Source organism: Poecile atricapillus, chromosome 33, assembly GCF_030490865.1.
Source record: "Poecile atricapillus isolate bPoeAtr1 chromosome 33, bPoeAtr1.hap1, whole genome shotgun sequence".
In the NCBI taxonomy this organism is placed as follows: Eukaryota; Metazoa; Chordata; class Aves; order Passeriformes; family Paridae; genus Poecile; species Poecile atricapillus.
The window spans coordinates 2,746,231-2,765,006 of record NC_081281.1 but is presented as its reverse complement, the minus strand read 5'-3'; the positions used below and the strand labels follow the sequence as shown (position 1 = coordinate 2,765,006).

At 65.9% G+C, this 18,776-nt stretch overlaps 4 protein-coding genes across 7 annotated transcripts; 1 reads left to right on the top strand and 3 right to left on the bottom strand.

The window, feature by feature from the left end:
- Positions 1-2,314: 2,314 nt before the first annotated feature.
- Positions 2,315-5,823, bottom strand: ISG20L2 (interferon stimulated exonuclease gene 20 like 2). 3 transcript variants are annotated; one of them, XM_058860472.1, is made up of 5 exons: positions 5,765-5,800; positions 5,686-5,724; positions 4,846-5,635; positions 4,326-4,526; positions 2,315-3,181 (listed from the first exon to the last, which is right to left on the bottom strand). In XM_058860472.1, the coding sequence occupies exons 3-5, from the start codon at positions 5,539-5,541 to the stop codon at positions 3,065-3,067; spliced, it is 1,014 nt and encodes a 337-aa protein (XP_058716455.1). In that variant the 5' UTR covers positions 5,542-5,635; positions 5,686-5,724; positions 5,765-5,800; the 3' UTR covers positions 2,315-3,064. The 3 variants fall into 3 exon arrangements, with proteins under 3 accessions (XP_058716455.1, XP_058716453.1, XP_058716454.1); XM_058860470.1 differs by having other exon boundaries at positions 5,706-5,823; XM_058860471.1 differs by lacking the exon at positions 5,686-5,724 and having other exon boundaries at positions 5,746-5,810.
- Positions 5,824-5,886: 63 nt separating this feature from the next.
- On the top strand, positions 5,887-8,418 carry METTL25B (methyltransferase like 25B). The gene is made up of 7 exons (XM_058860469.1): positions 5,887-6,054; positions 6,233-6,351; positions 6,426-6,713; positions 6,788-6,850; positions 6,924-7,615; positions 7,862-8,049; positions 8,154-8,418. Exons 1-7 carry the CDS (start codon positions 6,009-6,011, stop codon positions 8,375-8,377), a joined length of 1,620 nt encoding a protein of 539 aa, XP_058716452.1. The 5' UTR covers positions 5,887-6,008; the 3' UTR covers positions 8,378-8,418.
- A 30-nt stretch (positions 8,419-8,448) lies between these two features.
- On the bottom strand, positions 8,449-10,211 carry MRPL24 (mitochondrial ribosomal protein L24). Of its 2 annotated transcripts, none has more exons than XM_058860474.1 (6): positions 10,148-10,211; positions 9,312-9,502; positions 9,136-9,231; positions 8,939-9,042; positions 8,725-8,855; positions 8,449-8,645 (listed from the first exon to the last, which is right to left on the bottom strand). In XM_058860474.1, exons 2-6 carry the CDS (start codon positions 9,489-9,491, stop codon positions 8,509-8,511), a joined length of 648 nt encoding a protein of 215 aa, XP_058716457.1. In that variant the 5' UTR covers positions 9,492-9,502; positions 10,148-10,211; the 3' UTR covers positions 8,449-8,508. The 2 variants fall into 2 exon arrangements, with proteins under 2 accessions (XP_058716457.1, XP_058716456.1); XM_058860473.1 differs by having other exon boundaries at positions 9,312-9,495; positions 10,148-10,206.
- Positions 10,212-11,270: 1,059 nt separating this feature from the next.
- Positions 11,271-17,584, bottom strand: HDGF (heparin binding growth factor). Its single transcript, XM_058860468.1, has 6 exons — positions 17,426-17,584; positions 12,426-12,502; positions 12,202-12,340; positions 11,935-12,111; positions 11,677-11,867; positions 11,271-11,569 (listed from the first exon to the last, which is right to left on the bottom strand). The coding sequence occupies exons 1-6, from the start codon at positions 17,510-17,512 to the stop codon at positions 11,563-11,565; spliced, it is 678 nt and encodes a 225-aa protein (XP_058716451.1). The 5' UTR covers positions 17,513-17,584; the 3' UTR covers positions 11,271-11,562.
- Positions 17,585-18,776: the final 1,192 nt, after the last annotated feature.

Sequence of the window (18,776 nt, the reverse complement as noted above, 5' to 3'; positions counted from 1 at the left end):
GCAGCCCCACATCTGGAAGGGATTCTGCCGGGAAAGGCGGATAAAGCCTTCGCACCCCACCCTCCTCTCCCGACATCCCGGTGAAGCCTTGGGGTGGGCAGGCAAACTACGGGCACCAAATAACGCCCCCGGAACGCCTGTCACCCCTGGGAAGGGCTCAGATTCCCTGGGAGGCGGGTGGGGAGCCGGCTCCCAGTGCCAGGGCAGCAGCAGCTGGCTCAGCCCCTGGAAACATCCGGCACCATCCACCGCCCGCACCTCCCTTCCCGGCAAAAATCCTCACAAACCGCAGAAATCCTGAGCGCAAACCGTGGGGGGGGGGGGGCTCCCCCAGCCCAGGCAGGGCTCCACCGCTGCCCCGGTACCCCCGGGGGATCCCCCCAAATGCTGTCGGTGCCCCAGAGCCCCTCCAGGGAGGATGTGGTTGCTTGGGGATGTTCCCCCCGCCCCTCCCCGGTGCCCGGGATCCGCCCCGGGAGGGGGTGTCGGGTACCCCCACCCCATCCCAATTTCCCCAGCCTCTCGGTGAGCTGGGAGAGAGGATGGGGGGCTGCACTGTGGGGGGCTGGGGGGGTGAAGCCTGAGCAAGGGCAGGTCACCCGTCGTCTCCGCCCCATGTCCCCACAAATCCTTCCCAGCTGGCGGGACGCAGCCCCCACCCCCCGCCTCTGGCCACGGCCACGGCCGCTGCGGAAATGAAACCCAGCTGGACGGCGCGACCGAGTCCGGCCCCGGCCCCGTGGCCGATGGGACCCCCGGCTGTGGGGCGGGAGGGAGCCCACGTGCCCCGAGAGCCCTGCGGTGCCGCCACAGCGGGAGCCTGCCCCGACCCGGGACCCCGATCCAGCCCTGCCCCTCCAGCCCTGCCCCTGCCCAGGACCCCGACACAGCCCTGCCCCTGCCCGGGACCCCGACACAGTCCTGCCCCTCCAGCCCTGCCCCTGCCCGGGACCCCGATCCAGCCCTGCCCCTGCCCGGGACCCCGACACAGCCCTGCCCCTCCAGCCCTGCCCCTGCCCGGGACCCCGATCCAACCCTGCCCCTGCCCGGGACCCCGATCCAGCCCTGCCCCTCCAGCCCTGTCCCTGCCCCTGTCCGGGACCCCGATCCAACCCTGCCCCTGCCCGGGACCCTCACTCAGCTCCAGGACCCCGATCCAGCCCTGCCCAGGACCCCGATCCAGCCCTGCCCGGGACCCCGATCCAGCCCTGCCCGGGACCCCGATCCAGCCCTGCCCCTACCCGGGACCCCGATCCAGCCCTGCCCCTCCAGCCCTGCCCCGACCCGGGACCCCGATCCAGCCCTGCCCCTGCCCGGGACCCTCACTCAGCTCCAGGACCCCGATCCAGCCCTGCCCCTGCCCAGGACCCTCACTCAGCTCCAGGACCCCGATCCAGCCCTGCCCCTGCCCAGGACCCTCACTCAGCTCCAGGACCCCGATCCAGCCCTATCCCGGCTCTGGGACCTTCCCTCAGCTCCGGGGCTCTGTCCCAGCCCCGGGACCCCCCGTTCCAGCCCGCGCCCGGCCCCCAGCCCCATCCGGGGGGACCCCCGGGTGAGATTCAAGCCAAGCCCCCGGGACCCTGACCCACATCCCGCAGCCGCCGAGGGCTGGGGCCCGGCCGGCTGCTTCTCATTTCCAGGGCCATAAACCCCTTTAACGACCGGCCATTTATAACCGCAGTAAAGCCCCTAATCACCGCCAAACCCTGCCCAGACACAAAGGCTCCCGCCTGCTCCTCCGCCCTCCCACCTTCCTCTGGATTTTGGGGCTCTGACAGCTTTCCCACCCCCCGGGTGTGCAAGGCAGGAGTGGGAGGGATGCTCCCCCCAAACTCCGCAAGCCCGTGGGATGCTCGCTCTCCAGATCTGCGCGTTTAACCCCAAATAAAGGGGGACGGGCCCCTCCCACTGCCGGGTTGTTCACCCCAAAACCCTCCCTCGGGTTCCCCCGAGCCAAGCGCAGCCACGTAAACACGAGGAAACTCTGGAAAAAGTGACGCACGTCGGGGGCTCGGGGCCGCGTCCAGCCCGGCGGGGGCGGGGGATCCCCCACGGAGGAGCCGGGTTCGCACCGGCACTGCTCCCGGAGCTGCCGCAGCCCCTCGGATCCAGCACTAAAGGGGTGCCGGGGGGTGCCCAGAGCCGGGGAAGGGGCCAGCTCGTCCCTGGCATGAAGAGGAGGAGGAGGAAGAGCCCCCGGGACGCGGATGTCGGAGGGTTCCGGGTGACCTCGGCCCGGTAAGGGACCCCCCTCCCGCCCACCGGGGCCGGGGGCTCCTCCACACCCCCGCCGAAGGTTACAGCTCTTTAATATATATTTTTTTAATTAGGATTTTGCACATAAACGTTTCAGTTCAAAGCGGTTCCCGTCGGGCTCGGGTGCCTGCGGGGTAAGGCCGCCCTCCGGTGCCGGGGGTGTCCCCGGGCCGGATCCGGGGGGACTCCCCGGGGCAGCACGGGGGGCTCGGGCAGGCACACGGGGCTGCTCCCCACGCCCGGGTTTGTCCTGCCCTCTGCACAACGAGGTAGGTGGAACTCAACCACCGACCCAAGCAGCTCCCGGAGCGGAGTGGGGACTTTCCAGAGGGATCCGATCCCACCCACTCCTACACTGCGGCCCGGGGCGCACGGGCAGCTGCCAGAGGTAGTTTTGGGAAGAGGAAGGAGCCCGCTCCATCCATTCCCAAAGCCCCAGCGATGGGGGCTGTGCTCAGGATGCCCCAGTGTCGCCCCCAGATCAGGACCAGCAGCAGCCCCGAAGTGTCTGGGGGGTGCAGGATCCCAGAGACCCCTCCTGGGGAAGGCACCGTCCCAGGCCCTCCCAAATCCTGGCGAGAACAGGGCGGGACAAGGCACATCAGCCTGGGGGATGTCACACCCTGCTCCTCATCATCCACCGACGGGAGCAGCCCCTCAACAGCCACAGGAGTCCCGAGGGGCAGGACCAGGCTGGGGGCATCACTCTGGGTTCCCCCAGAGGCAGGACCAGGCCGGGGGTGTCACTCTGGGTTCCCCCAGAGGCAGGACCAGGCTGGGGGTGTCACTTTGAGCCCCCAGAGCATCACTTCTGCTTTGGGTTCTGCTGCAGCAGGTGCTGCTCCCACTCCTCCTCCACCACCTTGTAGAGCTCCATGGTGGCTCGGGCATCCTCCACCGAGGAATGGCCGCTTTTCCCTACCTGTGGGGACAGACACAAGTCACCACAGCTCCCATTTCGGGGGCAGCCAGAATTGTGGAGAGATTAGGGGGTGCAGGCAGCTGTGGGGCAATGCATGCAAGGGTGGGGGGGATGCAAGGAGATGCAGGAAAATTTGGGGGGACAGGTGGATCAGGTGGCGGAACATGTGATGATCAGGGCACGTAGGCAGCTCCAGGGAGATGAGGGGGTGCAAGTAGCTGTGGGGAATTGGGTGTGCAGGCAGATTTGGGGAAGGCACAGGCAGATTTGAGGAGGGTGCAGGCAGATTTGGGGAAGGGCAGAGGCAGATTTGGGGAGGGTGCAGGCAGATTTGAGGAGGCTGCAGGCAGATTTGGGGAAGGGCAGAGGCAGATTTGGGGAGATGCAGGCAGATTTGGGGAGGGCACAGGCAGATTTGGGGAGGGCACAGGCAGATTTGGGGAGGGCACAGGCAGATTTGGGGAAGGGCACAGGCAGATTTGGGGAGGGCACAGGCAGATTTGGGGAGATGCAGGCAGATTTGGGGAGGGCACAGGCAGATTTGGGGAGGGTGCAGGCAGATTTGGGGAGGGCACAGGCAGATTTGGGGAGGGCGCAGGCAGATTTGGGGAGGGCACAGGCAGATTTGGGGAGGGCGCAGGCAGCTTTGGGGAGGGTGCAGGCAGATTTGGGGAGGGCACAGGCAGATTTGGGGAAGGGCACAGGCAGATTTGAGGAGGGCACAGGCAGATTTGGGGAGGGCACAGGCAGATTTGGGGAGGGCACAGGCAGATTTGGGGAGGGCACAGGCAGATTTGGGGAGGGCACAGGCAGATTTGGGGAGGGTACAGGCAGATTTGGGGGTAAGGGAAGCTCTAGGGGGATGTGGGGAGCTCAGGGGAGTACAGGCAGATTTAGGGATAAGGAGAAAACTGGGGAGCTGCAGGCAGAGCTGTGGGGTGTGCACAGATAGCGAGGGGGAAAGAGCAGGAAAAAGCCCCCCAGGCTGCAGGGTTTGAGCTGAAGGACGCCCCCTCCCACAGGCTGCTTCCCAGGGAAACTGAGGCATGGGGCTGCCTTCCTGCAGGGCTGGCAGCATTCAGGGTGCTTTGGATCCTCCCCCAGGGATGGCAGTTCCCTCCCCAGCGTCTCCCTGCCGCGGTACCTGGATGTCCTGGTTCAGCAGAGCCTTGGTGAGGCGCTTGAGGGAGATGGCCGTGTTCTCCGGGAATCCAGCCCGGCGGTTCAGCAGCGGCATCTGCGCCGTGTCCCGGGTCAGAGCTTTGGGATGGGAGTACTGCAGGGCCTTGAAGTCGTTGTGGATGGCGTGGCCGACCACCACCTTCCCGGCGAGGATCCGCAGCACCTGCACGAGAGGAGGGGGTTGAGAGCCCCAGCAGGGCCTTCTGTGCCCCATGGAAAGTTTGTGCCCCGCAGGAACGGGGGCAGCCCCAGGGGGCAGAGCTGATGGGACAATCCTTCCTCTCGGAACTGCAGATCCCGGCCCCGCTCCCTCCCCCTGGGGCTGCAGATCCCGGCCCCGCTCCCTCCCCCCGGGGCTGCAGAGCCGATCCCGGCCCCGCTCCCTCCCCCCGGGGCTGCAGAGCCGATCCCGGCCCCGCTCCCTCCCCCCGGGGCTGCAGAGCCGATCCCAGCCCCGCTCCCTCCCCGAGCTCTCCCCGCACCTGCTGCTGTGCCCTGCGGAAGGGCACGGCTCCATCCATGTGCTGCCGGCGGATCCCGCTCCAGCGGGTCCGGTAATCCACGATGGGAGCCTCGGGCCGCACGTACCGATCGTACACCACGTCCCCCTCGTAGGTGACGATGCTGCAGCGGGCCAGGGAGCTCGTGCGCCCGCCGGGGCCCGTGCCCACCATCTCACAGTCTATGGCCACCAGCTTGGAGGGCGCCGGGGGGGCACCTCCGGCTGTGGGGGTGCCCCGAGCCGCCCCCCGAGCCTTCCCCTTGCTGCTGGCGGGAGCGCCGGTTCCAGCGGAGCCCTTCTGGGATACCGGGGGGGCTCCGACAGCTTTGGCGGAGTCCCGAGCCGCCCCCCGACCCTTCCCCTCGGTCCTAGCGGTGCCGGTGTGGCCGTTCTGGGAGTCCGGGGTGCCTCGGGGGGCGGCGGCGGGGCCGTTCTCTTTGGGGCACGACCTGGGCCGGCCCGAGCGAGGCTTCCCCGGGCCGCCCCCGGTTCTCCCCCGTCCCGGAGCCCGCCGGGGCCCGCCCGGTGCCGCTGGGAGCTGCTTCTGCCGCAGGACCCCGCGGCGCTCCAGCTCCCGCCGCCGCCGCACGAAGCTCTGGTGCTTTGGGTTCCCCGGCTTCTTCTTCGGGCGGCTTTCGGGGGCGGAGAAGTCCAAGTTGAGGATCAAATCGCCCATGGCGGCACCGGGCCGGGGCCGCTGCGGGGCGGAGAGGCGGCTGGGCCCCGGGGATCCCCGACAGCCGGGAGCGCCGGCACCGGCCCCCGGAGAGCTCCGGAGAGCCCCAGAGACCCCCGGACACCCCCGGAGAGCCCCGGAGACTCCCAGAGACCCCCGGAGACCCCCGGACACCCCCGGAGAGACCCGGAGACTCCCAGAGACCCCCGGAGAGCCCCGGAGACCCCCGGAGAGCCTCAGAGACCCCCGGAGAGCCCCGGAGAGCCCCGCTCCCACTCCCACCCCCTTCACCTGCGCGTCCCGGAACCGGAAGTCCCCGTGAGACACGCGGTGCGCACTGTACCGGAAGTGACGCTATCCGCGCGCGCCGCGGCGGGAACTCGGCGGTGAGGCGCGCTGAGTAGCGCGCGCGGCGGCTCCGTGACGTAACTGGTGACGTCAAAGCGACGTCGCGGGGCATCGGCGACATGCCCGGTGTCCCGGCCGGCCCGGTGACGTCACGGGTGCTCGGGGGTGAGTGATGCCCCGGTGTGAAGTGGTGGCTCGGGGGGGTGTCACAGCCGCGTGACGTCATTGCGGGAGGGATGATGCGACATATGACGTCATATGGCTGAACGGGACGGGCAGAGGCGGGGAGGGGGTGAGCCCTGGGGGATGTGCGGGTGCCAGGGCTGATCCCCGCTGTCCCCAGGAGCTGCCATGGCGCCCCAGAGCCCCCCTCACGAGCAGCACTCCCGGGAGCAGCGGCGGGCCGCTGACATCATCCGCCTCCTGGTGCTCTACCGGCCCCTGCTCGACGCCTTCGTCATTGTGAGTGTCCCCAAGCTGTCCCCGGGCCGTGCCCCCCCGGGCCGTGTTCTCCACGCTGACCCCTCTCCCCTCAGGATTTCTTCACGGAGGGTCTGTGGGCCCAGCTGCCCCCGGCCTGGCAGCCCGCTCTGGCCAGCGCCAGCCCTGCGCAGCTGGCCGGGCTCCTGGGGGCCCGCGGGGGCCCGGGGGCTGCCTGGCCCTTGTCCCTCCTGGCCTTTGCCGCCGCTGCCCGGGCCCTTGCCTTCCCTCGGGGGTGCCCGGCGGGGTCCCCGCGCCCCCCGTGCCAGAGCTCCCGCCTGCACCCGCTGCTCCGCCGCCACGTCAAGCCCAAAAAGCAGCACGAGATCCAGCGCCTGGGCAAGGTGGGTGCCCCTCGCCATCCCCTGAGACCCCCCCGAGTCCCCCCAGCCCCCCTAACAGCCCCCATTCCCCACAGCTGCTGCGGCGGCTGAGCCGGGCCACCGGCTGCGAGCGTGTGGTGGATATTGGAGCAGGGCAGGTAAGAGCAGGGGACACCCAGGGGGGGTCCCAGGGGATCCCCCCACCCCAGCTGAGCTCGCATCCCTCCACAGGGCCACCTTTCCCGGTTCCTGGCCTTTGGCCTGGGCCTGTCGGTTACTGCAGTGGAGAGCGATGGCCGCCTGGTGGGCCTGGCTGAGCGCTTTGACCAGGAGCTGCTGCGGGAGCTGGGGAAAACCAGGGGGCACGAGAGGCTCCCCCCGCGCCCCCTCACCCCCCGGGCCCCGCAGCACGTGGCCGGGCGCCTGGACCCCGCAGCTCCCTGGGGAGAGCTCCTGCCCCCCGACCCCCCAGGACCCGGCCCCGCTGCCAGGAACCCGCTGGGGGGCCCGGGGGGCTCTGAGGACGGGGGGCAGGTGCTGGTGACGGGGCTCCACGCCTGCGGGGACCTCAGCCCGGCCCTGCTGAGCCACTTCGCCCGCAGCCCCGCCGTAGCTGCCGTGGCCTTGGTGGGCTGCTGCTACATGAAGCTGTCAGCCGGCCCGCAGCCCCCTGGCTGCCCCACGGGCTACCCCCTGAGCACCTCGGTGGCCGCGCTGCCGGGCCACCAGCTGTCCTACCGTGCACGGGAGGCCGCGTGCCACGCGCTGGAGGAGTTCCAGGGGCGGCTGCGCGGGGGCAGCCCCCAGCTGCGAGCCCACTGCTACCGCGCCGTGCTCGAGAGCCTCATCTGCGCCGCTGACCCCGCCAAGAGGCACCTGGGCCTGCAGCCAGGCAGGAAGGCGCATACCCTCAGCTTCTCCCAGTGAGTTTGGGCGGGGGGACCCTCTTCTGCATCCCCTGGTGGTCCCCAGTGAGTTTGGGGCTGTGGGACCCCTTCCTGGGACATCTGCTGGCCCTCCCTGGGTTTGGAGATGGAGGATCCTTTTCTGGAACTCTCCTTGTGAGTTTGGGGAGTAGGGACACTCTTCTGTGTCCCCTCCTGGCCCCACAGTGAGTTTGGGGAGGGGGGAAGTCCTGCCTGGGACTCCCCTGCCCCCTTTCATGACAGATACGCCCAGCTGGGGCTGCCCCTTGCGGGACTGGACCCAGCGGGGGTTCCGCTGGACTCGGGGGCCGTGGGGGCCATGCTGGAGCAGCAGCACAAGGTGGTGGCATTCTGCACCCTGGGGCAGCTGCTGGCACCTGCCGTGGAGACCCTCATCCTGCTGGACCGTCTGCTCTACCTGCGGGAGCAAGGTGGGTGTGGGCAGGGCTGCCAGGGTGATCCAACCCTTCCTCTGTTTCCTCTCTCTCTGGACCCCTCACTCTGCTCTCAGGACTCTCCTTTGCCTTTTTCCCAGGTTTCCACTGTGCTCTTGTGCCCCTCTTCAACCCCCGGTTCTCTCCACGGAACCTGGTGCTGGTGGCCGCACGGACCCCGCTGGACACAGTGCTGGCCGGGCTGGACAAGGACAGTGAGGACAGCAGTGAGGACACAGACAGCAGCGAGGATGAGGACCTGGAGGAAGCAGAGTCCCCCAGAGTGAGGCAGAGCCCCCACAGCCCTGGGCACAGAGCACAATAAAGCCAGGATTCGTATGGTTTGGGTGTGAATGAGTCAGTGCTGCTCCACAAACACTGCATGCTACTAACACAGAAAATCAAGGGAGGTGTTTATTGCAGAGCCCGGCTTGTGGGGGCTTCCAGCTCCCCCAGTTAATACCAGTAGGATTTCTTGGCCCGGCGTGTCTCCACGATCCCCATGGCATCCATGATCTCCTCTTCAAAGGTCTTCAGGGATGGCCGGTACGTCTTGGCCAGCGCATCCTCCTGCGACGTGTCCTTGGGGCCATCTGTGTGGGTGAGGGGACAGCGCTGACTCCCTGTGTCCCCCCAGGACATCCCCCCAGCCTCTGCTGCCGTGGCACTCACCCACCCACTGCTCGGGGATGACGCCGTCCTGGCGAGGCTGGGGGGGCACGGGCAGGATGCGGCCGCTGCGCAGAGACACACGGACGCGCTCGCCCTCCTCCGTGTAGCGCCACTCCACCTCTGTCGGCTTCCTGTGGGCACACGGCATTGGCAGGGGGCAGGACTGAGGTGGGAGCAGCACTGGGGTTCCCTCAGCTCCCCCCCAGGCCGTTACCGGTCCTCGGGGTCCACCAGGCAGATCTGGCTGAGCAGCAGCGGTGCCTCACTGCTGATGTAGGTCCCGGAGTACTTGGCTGTGCGGTTGATGTAGCGATAGTGCTGCGAGGGCACGGGGGGGGGGGGGTCACTGACAGCCCGTGGCCTCCCCAGGCTCCTCACAGCCCCCTCCAGCCCTCTCTGCTCCAGCCTCACCGTGTTCAGTCCTTCCACCACCACCCAGTTGCGGGCTTGCACCACCTGGGTGACCATCCCCTGCTTCCCCGCATCCTTCCCGGCCAGCACCTGCACCTGCGGTGGAGAGAGGGGCACAGCTGGGACCCCCAGCCCCGCTGCCAGCCAGGGGGGAACCCGGGGAGAGGGAGCCTCACCGTGTCACCCTTAAACACCTTCCAGTCGTCCTTGGCGATGGGTTCCACAAAGACCTTGCGGCGGCGCTGCCCCGGGGGATTGCGGAGCCGGGCTGCCGTGGAGTCGGGGGGCCACAGCCCGTGCCGGTACCCCGGGGGCAGCCGCGGCCGTGCCGCGCTCAGCAGCGCCGACAGCCGCATGGTGCTGCGGACTTGGAGGTCAGGGGGGCCACTGAACCCCCTGAGGATGCTCCCCAGGGTTATGTGGGGCTGGGCGAGATGCGGGGGTCCGGCACAGCCCACCCACCACCCAGGAGGAGCCACCCCCACCCACCCGGGCCCTGAGAGCCCCCCCTGAAGGGGATCAAAGCGTCTGGCAGATCAGCCCCCCAGAAAAGGGAGCCAGGGATCCCACAGGGCACCCCCCCACCCAAAGGGGACCCAGGTGTCCTGCAAAGCACCCAAAGGGGACCTGTAGAGCCCCCCGCTCCCCGAAGAAAACCAAGGAGTCAAACACACTTTTCCCTTTCCCCAAGGGGGAACACGGGCGTCCCACAGACGGGGAGACCCAGGGGTCCCACAAATGCCATTTCCCCAAAGGGCACACGGACACCGGCAGAGCCGCCTCCATCCCCCAAGTCCCCCCGCATTCCCAAAGAGAACCCGCAGAGCCCCAGCACCAGCCTAAGGGAACCCAGGGTCCCGCACAGCACAGCCCCGCTGGAAACGACCCCCAGCCGTCCGGCAGAGCCCCGGACACCTCCAAAGGGCCCCAAGCCCCGGCAAACCCCTCCGGTACCCCAGAAAGGGCCCCGCAGAGCCCCCACAGAGAGGTCCCGGACCCCGACCCCGCTCACCTGCGGGACCCGCGCCGCTCCCGCGCTCCGGGGGGGGCGTGGCCAAGCGCTGAGTGGGCGTGGCCACGCGCTGGTGGGCGGGGCCCGGCTCAGCGCATGCCCAGACGCGGCGCTGCCGTGGCGCGCGGCCCCGCCTGGGAGCGCTGCGGAGGCCGCGGAGGTGGAGCCCGCCGCAAGGCACGCCGGGAGCCGTGGTCCTGGCGCGGGGCACGCCGGGAGCTGTAGTCCCGCCGCCCCCGGTGTCCCCCGCCCCTCCGGTCCTCCAGCCCCGCCGCAGCTCCGCCGTGCTCCGGCACACGGTGGAGCGGCTGTCGGGAGCTGTAGTCCCGCCGAGGCTGGCGCCCGGCCACGGCTCCATTTTCTGCCGCTGCCCTCCCTGTAGCTGGGGCTGGCCTTGGGGCAGGGGAGGGTCGCTGCTGTCCCCTCTGCAGAGCCGGGCACGGGCGGATTGCCCCGGGCCGGGCTCTCCTCAGGGCTGTGTGTGGAACAGGGGGCACAGAGAATGGTCACCAAGCCTGCCACAGCTCAAGGAGCATTTGGACAAGGGCCTCGGGCACAGGATGGGATTTTGGGGTGTCCTGTGCAGGGCACAGAGCTGAACTGGATGATCCTGGCGGGTCCCTCCCTGCTCAGGATATTCCACTATTCCAGGATAGAAGTTGAGTGCTTGGACAACACTCTAAGACAATGGGATCTGGGGGCATCTGGGGGTGTCCTGTGCAAGGCCAGGGCTCGATGATCCCTGTGCATCCCTTCCAGCTCAGGATATTCTGTGATTTCATGATCCTAAAAGCCAAGGAGTGTTTACACAATGCTCTTGGATGCTGGGATGGTGAGGTCTTGCGTGCAGTGCCAGGAGTAAGATTTGATCCTTCTGTGTCCCTTCCAGCTCAGGGCATTGTATGATTCTGTAGCTCCTATTTTAGCTCCCCTCCAAAACTCTCCCCTGGCTCTTTCCCTGCCCCAGCTCCATCTCTCCCCCTGGTCCTTGTGCTCCAGAGCTGCCAGATGGGCTCTGGCAGCCCCACCGCTCTGGGCAGCCCAAAGGGCCCCAAAACCACCCATGCAGGGGGGTCCTGGGGCTAGGTTAGTGCCCAGGGGCTCACCCAGGGCCTACAAGCGCTTTAAAAAGGCAAGATTCGCTTTTATTTCAAATCAACTGCTCAGCCCCGAGGAATCACTAATACAAAGCGTGCGCCCACGGCAGGGCAGGCACGGAGCACTCGGGGTCAGTACCGGGCTGCTCTGCCATTCCTCTCTCTTTTTGTAGTTTTTTTTTCTTTTTTTTTTCCTTTTGAAATTTCATTTTGGGGTGGTTTCTCTCGTCCAGAGCTCCAGACGCGACGAGCCGGCGCGGGCGACACGGGGCAGCAGCCAGGAGCCGGCAGGGAACGATCAGCTCGCCGGGGAAGCCGCTACAGGCTGTGGAGGCCAAGAAGAGACCAAGGTTCTCAGTCAGACCCTGTGGTGCCAGGGATGCCCCCAAGGCCTGGGGGCTGTGGGGACAGGGCTCACTGCACCACCCTCACCTCTCCTTGTGGTCTCTGACCTCCTCCTTGCCCTCCTGCTTGGCTTCGTTGGTGTCTGGTGCGTCGGCAGTGTCACTGTTCTTCTCCCCTTCGCTCGGGTTGGCTTTGGGCTCCTCCTTGGGGGCCTCTTCGTTGTCCACCTTCTTGTCCCCTTCCTGCCCCTCTGCATCCTTGGGGCGTTTGGGGGAGTCCTGGGCAGGGGGAGCTCAGGTCAGCCCCAATCACCCACATCCCCATCCCCAGGGGCCCACCCAGTACCTCCAAAGCATCTTCTGCTTTCCTCTTGATCCCGGCTTTCTCGTTCTTCTCCTTGGACTGCTCGTCGATCACCAGCTTCCCCTCCTCATCGCTGCTCCCCTCCGCGTTGCCTTTCTTCTCCCCGTCTCCCTGCGGCTCCCGCTCGGCCGCCTCGGGGCAGCTCTTCTTCTGGGTGGGCTTTGGCAATGGGGAGGGGGTCACAGAGGGCACCCAGGAAGGAGGAATGGGGGGAGAGGTGGGATGGAGGCCCCACAGCTCATGACTCACCTGGTAACCGGAGGCTTTGACCGTGGGGTTGTTCTCAATCTCCCACAAACCTTCGCTGAACCCTTTCCGCTTGTTGGGTTTTCCAAACTTCTCCTTGCACTCCTCGTAGGGGAAGAGGTCTTTGGGCCCCAGGAATGCCCTGTGCCAGGGGAAAACAGTGATGGGTGGCAGTGAGGGGAATCTCACTTTTCCCACCCACCCTGTAAGCTCAAGCTCCCACTCACGTTTCATGGGTCCCGAAGAAGAAGACTTGGTACTTATTGGAGGAGGATTTGACTGCAGCTTCTGGCATCTCATCAATCTGTGTGACACGAAGGACAGGGTGAGAGGAGAGGGCAGAGACCCCAAGGGCTTCTCAGACCCCAGGATATCATCCCCTTCCAGTGTCCTATTGATGGGCACAGCTCAGAAAAGGAAAATGTGACTCCTTGGGAATTCACCCACCATCCAGAGACAGTGCTGGCAAGAAGTGATCAGCAGAACCAGTTTTTGTGCCCACTGGTGTGGGGGCCAGCGGGGCTCCCCTTCTCCCAGCCCCTCCTCCCTTAAGCTCTTGTCTAGACCAGCTCAGACACACTCAGCAAATTCAGGCGCTACCAGCGGTGCCAGTCGGGCCACAGGTCCCAGCCTGGGGATCGGGGTGCCTTGGGGGACACCACCCTGCTGCTGGGACACCCTGGCCAGAATGGGGTCACCAGACAAGGGGACAGCCTGGTGAGGGCTGTGGGGTCAAGCAGCAGCCGGTGTCAAGCCCACGGGCAGGTGCTGCTCCACCGAGCGTGAATAATCCCGAGGCGCCAAGCGGGAACGGAGCGAAAGCAACTCCGGCTGCTTTTTATAGCATCTAAAAATAACCCCCCCTGCAGCCAGCAGCCATAAATTCCCTGAGAAAACCTCAAAGGGAGGTGGAAGGAGCTGAAGGAGGATGCGGGTGGGGGTCTTGGGGCAGGTGCCAGCACGTCACTGGGCTGGAAGGTGCCAGCGCAGATGGCCGGGATGCTGGGTCCCATTGCCAGCACTCTGCTGACTCATGGCACAACCTTCCCTAAGTCACCATGACCCCCACAGCTTGCCGAGCCTCAGTTTCCCCAGCCAGCAGGGCTGGGGTGTTGTGACAGGGTGGACCTGGCCAAGAGTTTCTCCTGATTTCCCTCCCAGAGCTGGGAATGGAACTAACGCTTGCCCCTGTGCCGAGGGGCAGTGCTGGCACAGCCCCAGGGGCAGATGGAAGGGATGGGACACTGGGAAGGCTCTGCACAGGCACCAGGTGGTGGATGGTCGGTGTGATGCCCCACTTCTGGGTGGGATGTGCCTTTGTGCCATCCCCACTGCCCAGATGTGGTTTGGGGCATGCAGGCCGCCCTGCATCAGGATCCAGGGACTGGTGAAGTGCTCCCACCCAGCGCCCTGGGGCTACTGGCATTGTCATGCCCCAATGCTGCCTGTTCCTCACAGGCTTGGGGACATTCCAGGAGCAGGGACGGTCCCCAGCAGAGCAAAGGTCAGTCCAGCCCTTGCAGCAGGACCCTGGCCCATGGTGGCAGCTGGGAGCAGCAGCTCCATCCCTGCGTGGCACCGAAGGCGGAGGAGGGGATGGTGTGACTCAGAGGGGAGGCCACCAGCCCAGCCCAGCCCAGCCCAGCCCAGCCCAGCCCCACCGGGGATGGTGCTTCCCGCAGGCCACGTTCCTGCAGGTCACTCCTGGGACAATGTGGCCAAGGCCCCAGCATCCCTAGAGGCCCTGAGCAAGGACATGGAACCCAGACACCCCCTGGGCTTGGACAGGGACCCCATAGCCCCTGGCAGTGCCAGGACCCTGATGGAGGTTCCCCAGCTGCACCATTCCCAGAGCAAGTTCCCAAATGTCCTTCCCCAAGGAAAGGCATGCAGAGGCACGGCCAGCAGGTCCAGGGGTGGCTGCCCTGTGGAATTGTGTCCCCAGCCCATGAACTGAGGGGCCCAGGGGACAGCTGAGATCCCCCTGACAATAGGATTCCCTGCACAGCCCATTCCTGCCAGCACCCGCCCTTTATCAGCCCCTCCTGCTCCCCAAGAGGACGTGGTGGCTCTATCTGCATGGGCAGGTGGGGACTGGGGTGTGGGGACACGGGACAGACGGGTGACACCCCACTGGGGACACTGATAGCACTGGTGGGTGTAAACCCACCCAAAACCCCTGGGCTGCCCAAAGTGCCCCGTGAAGGGGGCGCAGGGCTCGTGGCACTGTCACACCCCGTGTCTGTTTGTCTGTCCCTGCTGGACAGTGGCAGTGGGGGGAGACAGGGCTGCAGTGCCCGGGTAAAGTCCACGGTGCCCATTTCTGTGCCCTGCCAGCTCCTGGGAATGGCACCGGTGTCACAGCCCGGCCCTGCCCAGGCACCTGCACCCAGGGCCTGGGGGGGATCCGAAAATGGGCTGGGACAGCTCCCCTGGGAGGGGGAGCTCTGGAGCGTGGCAGGGGAGGGACAGGCACGTACCCCTGCACTGGACTCTGCCCCCAACCTCTGCTCTTCACCTTTGCAACTGGTCCATGGAGCACGGCTGTGCAGCCTGCCCTGCACTGGCCATGGGGGCTGGGAGCAGCCCCCTCCCTGCCTCAGTTTCCCCACTTCAGGACATGGCTGGCAGCGAGGAGCTGACTGTCAGGAAGGGGAATTAATGGAATTAACTCATGTGGGTCACATGCACCGGGTGGGGGGCTTGCAGCATCCCTGAGTCCCATGGGTGAACCACCCACGCACTCCCCAGGGCTCTCCTCAGCCCTGGGACCGTCCCTGGGCCCCATCCCAGCAGCAGCCTGGCAATGGGCAGCAAATTACCCTGCTCCAGAGGGTATGGCCAGCAGGATCCTGGCCCCACCGCACAGCCAGCCATGGGAGCAGGAGGTGCTCAGGAAGGGGATGTCAGTGGTGCCAGGATCCCCAGCGTGGTGCTGCTGCTTCGTCCCCTGACGTCCTCCCATGCTGTCCCAGAGCTCTGTATGAAAGATCTGCGGATCTGGCCACAGCAGCAGGGAAGCACAAACGGGCAGGTGACAACGAGGGTCCGGCATAAGGGACCCTGCAGAGAAAGGGGTGAGGGGAAGAGGGAGGCAAGCATCATCTTCCAGGTGCCAGCAACTCGTCTCCCCACTCACATGCCTCAGTTTCCCCTCTGTTTAATGCTGCTTCTCTCAGGGAGAGGCTTCCACTGGAGGCAAGGGCTGAGCTGTTGGTGTTGGGGGACGGTGCCAGGTACCATCCCCAGGGAATGGGTCAGGGAAACAACCCCTGCCCCGCAGTGCTGCCACCTCCCCCCTCCATTTCTTCCGGTATCTCTCTGCTCCAGCCACACCTGGTTGGAAACAAATATCCCAGCAAACGCCACGCGTGGCCGGGTAACGTTTCATCACAGCACCTGATTAGTCACGGGCAAGCCCTGCCTGCTTCACCCTGACCGATTAGTCACGGTGGGGAGGGCTGCACTCCAAACCCCCCCCGCGATCAACCAGCATCCCTGGCCTTGGGGAGCCCAACCTCCCGCTGCTTCCAGAGGGGGAAAACCTGCTCCCCGCCTGCCCCAGCAGCCCCGAAACGCTCCTGCCATGATGGTGGCGGCGAAAGCAGGAGATGAGCGGGGTGTGAAACCCGAGCGGGCCCGGGCGCGCTCAGGCGCTAATTCGGTCCCCGGGAGCTGAGCCCGGCTTTGCGAGCCCCGACCCGGCGTCACCCCCGGCGGGGCACCCGGGCCAGCGGCTGCTCGGGAAGCGAGCTGCGATGGGATGGGATGGGAGGAGGAGGATGGGGCGGCGGGCCGGGGGAGCATCGCTGTCCCCCGGAGAGAGGCTGCGGGGGAAAGGCGGGCGGCGGTGGAAGCAGGCGCCGGGCTCCCAGGGATCCCTCTGGCTCCTCCTCGCAAAGCCGCTTTCAAATGCGCGTTGGGAGGCCAGTGCCAAATCCGAACGGCTCCCAACCCCCTCCCGGCCTCCCCGCCAGAACCCGACAAACCAAACAAAAGTTATTCAAATCCGGGAGGGGAAGGAGGAGGGGATGGGGGGGGGGATCCTCGGCCTTTAAAGCCCACCGCCCCATTCCTCCCCTTTTCCGCTCAATTTGGGGTTTCCAGGCAGCCCCGGTGCCCTTTGCAGCAAGGCCGGGGAGTGTGTGTGTGTGTGTGCGTGTGGGGGGAACACTCCAAGGAAATTTTAAACTGCATCATCAACCGCTTAAAAATAACCAGCGCCGTGTTGTGTAGCCAGAGCTGCCCACGGCCCCCGGCCGGGGATCCGGCCCTGAAGGCTTTGGGTTTCATCCCAGGGGTCCCGGGCTCACGGCACGGCCCCCCCAGGGCCCTGGAGGGCTGGAGGAAGCCGGGGGGCAGCGGCGGAGCCCCGACCCCCCCGCGCCCTCCCCGTATGCACGGCCCCCCCTTCTCCTCGTCCTAAGTCCTCAATAATTCTATCGATTTTTCTAAAGCCAAACTCCCGGCGAGCGCTGGCACCTCTCCGGCATCCGTGGCAAGAGGTAAGGCCACGAAGAGCCGGGGACACGCTCGTGGACCTGCCGGCGAGGTCAGGGCGGGGGGGTTCGGCTGGACCCCCCACCCCGGGCTCCCCCAGATCATCGGTGAAGAGCAGGGGGAGCAGCCCGGCCCCTCCCCGGGGTCCCGCAATGGAGCGGGAAGGGCGTCGTGCTGCGGCCCCACGTGGAAAAGGGACCCCCCGGGCTGGCCCAGCCTCGTGCTCCGCTGCTGGATGCGGCCCCGGTCACCGGGGCCGGCCCGAGCGGGGTCCCCACTCCCACGCGGTGGCAGAAGCCACGCGGTCTCCACCCGTGACCCCCCGGGAGAGAAATGAATAAACAGCACAAAAAGGGCCCCGGGAGGAGCCCGGGACGTTGTTTCCAACACATGAAATCCCCCCCAAGCCCAACGAAATGTCCCGAAAGCGCCTCCCCGAGCCTCGGTACCGAGTAACCCCCGAGTCCGCCGGGCCCGGCCTTACATAAGGTGCCGGCAAAGTTGGACCCCGGCCCCGGTGGAAAGGGACCGGGGGGGCTCGGAGCCTGACCCCAGTGTGGTCACACCCCCCCGCCGTTCCACGGGGGCAGCCTGACCCCGGTGCGCCCCCTCCCCCCATCCCCCGGGGCACCTCGGCCGCCCGCGTTATGCAACGGGAGCACCGGAGAGAGCACCGGGGGGCACCGGGGGTCCCATCGCCCCCCACAGCCCTTCCCCAGCTCCTTACCCGGGCAGGCCAGTGCGGGTAACCCTTCATCTTGGCGAAGACCAGGTCCCCGCATTTGTATTCCTTCTGCCGGTTGGACCGGGACATCTTGGCTTGCGGCTCCTCCCGGGACCGGGGGAGCGGGCGGGGGATGGGGGAGGGGAGGAGGGGGTTAGGGATGAAGTTGCGGAGGCAAAACCCGGCGAGGCAGGGATTAGCCAAAAAAAAAAAAGGAAAGAAAAAAAGAAAAAAAAAGAAAAAAAACCCCAACAAAAAAAAACCACCACCTCCCTAATCCGAGGGGGGAGGCAGCGGCTGCTCTGCCCCCCCGGCGCGGAGCCCGGGCGGGGGGCGGCGGCGGCGGCCGCGGGGTCAGCGGCGGCGCGGCGCAGCGGCGGAGGGCCCAAGCCCCATGCGGTTGTTTGTGTTTGAAATTCAATTGCTCCCTCCCTCCGCCACCCCCCCCCCACCCTTCCCCTTCCTCCTCCTCCTCCTCCTCCTCTTCTCCTCCTCCTCCTCCCGGTGGATGCGCTCGGAGCTCGCGGGCTCGGCAGCGCTGCCTGGGCGCTCACACCCACAGCCCGCCCACGGCGCCGAGCCGGCCCCCAAAAAACGCGAACCGAGCCCAAAATGTGCAAAAAACCGGCTGCAGGTTGGCCCTGGAGGGGGTGCGGATGCTTCCAGCCGCCATGGGAACGGCAGCTCGGGGTGACACCAGAGGGACGCCCCGCCTGGAAATGGAGGGGTCCGGTGTAGAAGTGGTGCAAATCCGGTGTTACAGCAAAATCCGTGTAAAACAGCGGAAAACGGGAGTAAACCTGTGCGAAACCAGTGTAAGACGGTGAAAAATCGGTGTAAAACAGCAGTAAAATGGTGTAGAAACATGTAAAACGGTGCAAAACTATAATGTGAAACCATGAAAACCAGGTGTAAAACAGCACCAAAATGGTGTAAACCCCTGTGAAACAGCGCAAAACTGGCATAAAATCGTGTAAAACAGTGCAAAATTGGCTTAAAGCTATGTAAAACAGTGCAAAACTGGTTTTAAAACAATGCAAAACAGTGCAAAAGCAGTGTGAGACAGTATGAAACCAGTGTAAACCTATGTTAAAGCACTGCAAAATTGCTGTAACATACAGTGAAACCACTGTAAAACAGTGCAAAATGTGCAAACCAAGGCAAAACCAGCCTAAACCCAGTGTAAAATGATGTTAACCCAGTGTAGGAGCATCCCTAAAATCCCACATCGTGGCTGTAGCTGAATACGTGATAGAAGAGGGAGGTCAGCCTTTGAAAAGAGAGAAAATCAAGGATTGGGAGCATTTGGTACCCACTCAGGGTCCCCTTGGCCAAACTGCCCCATTCACCCCAA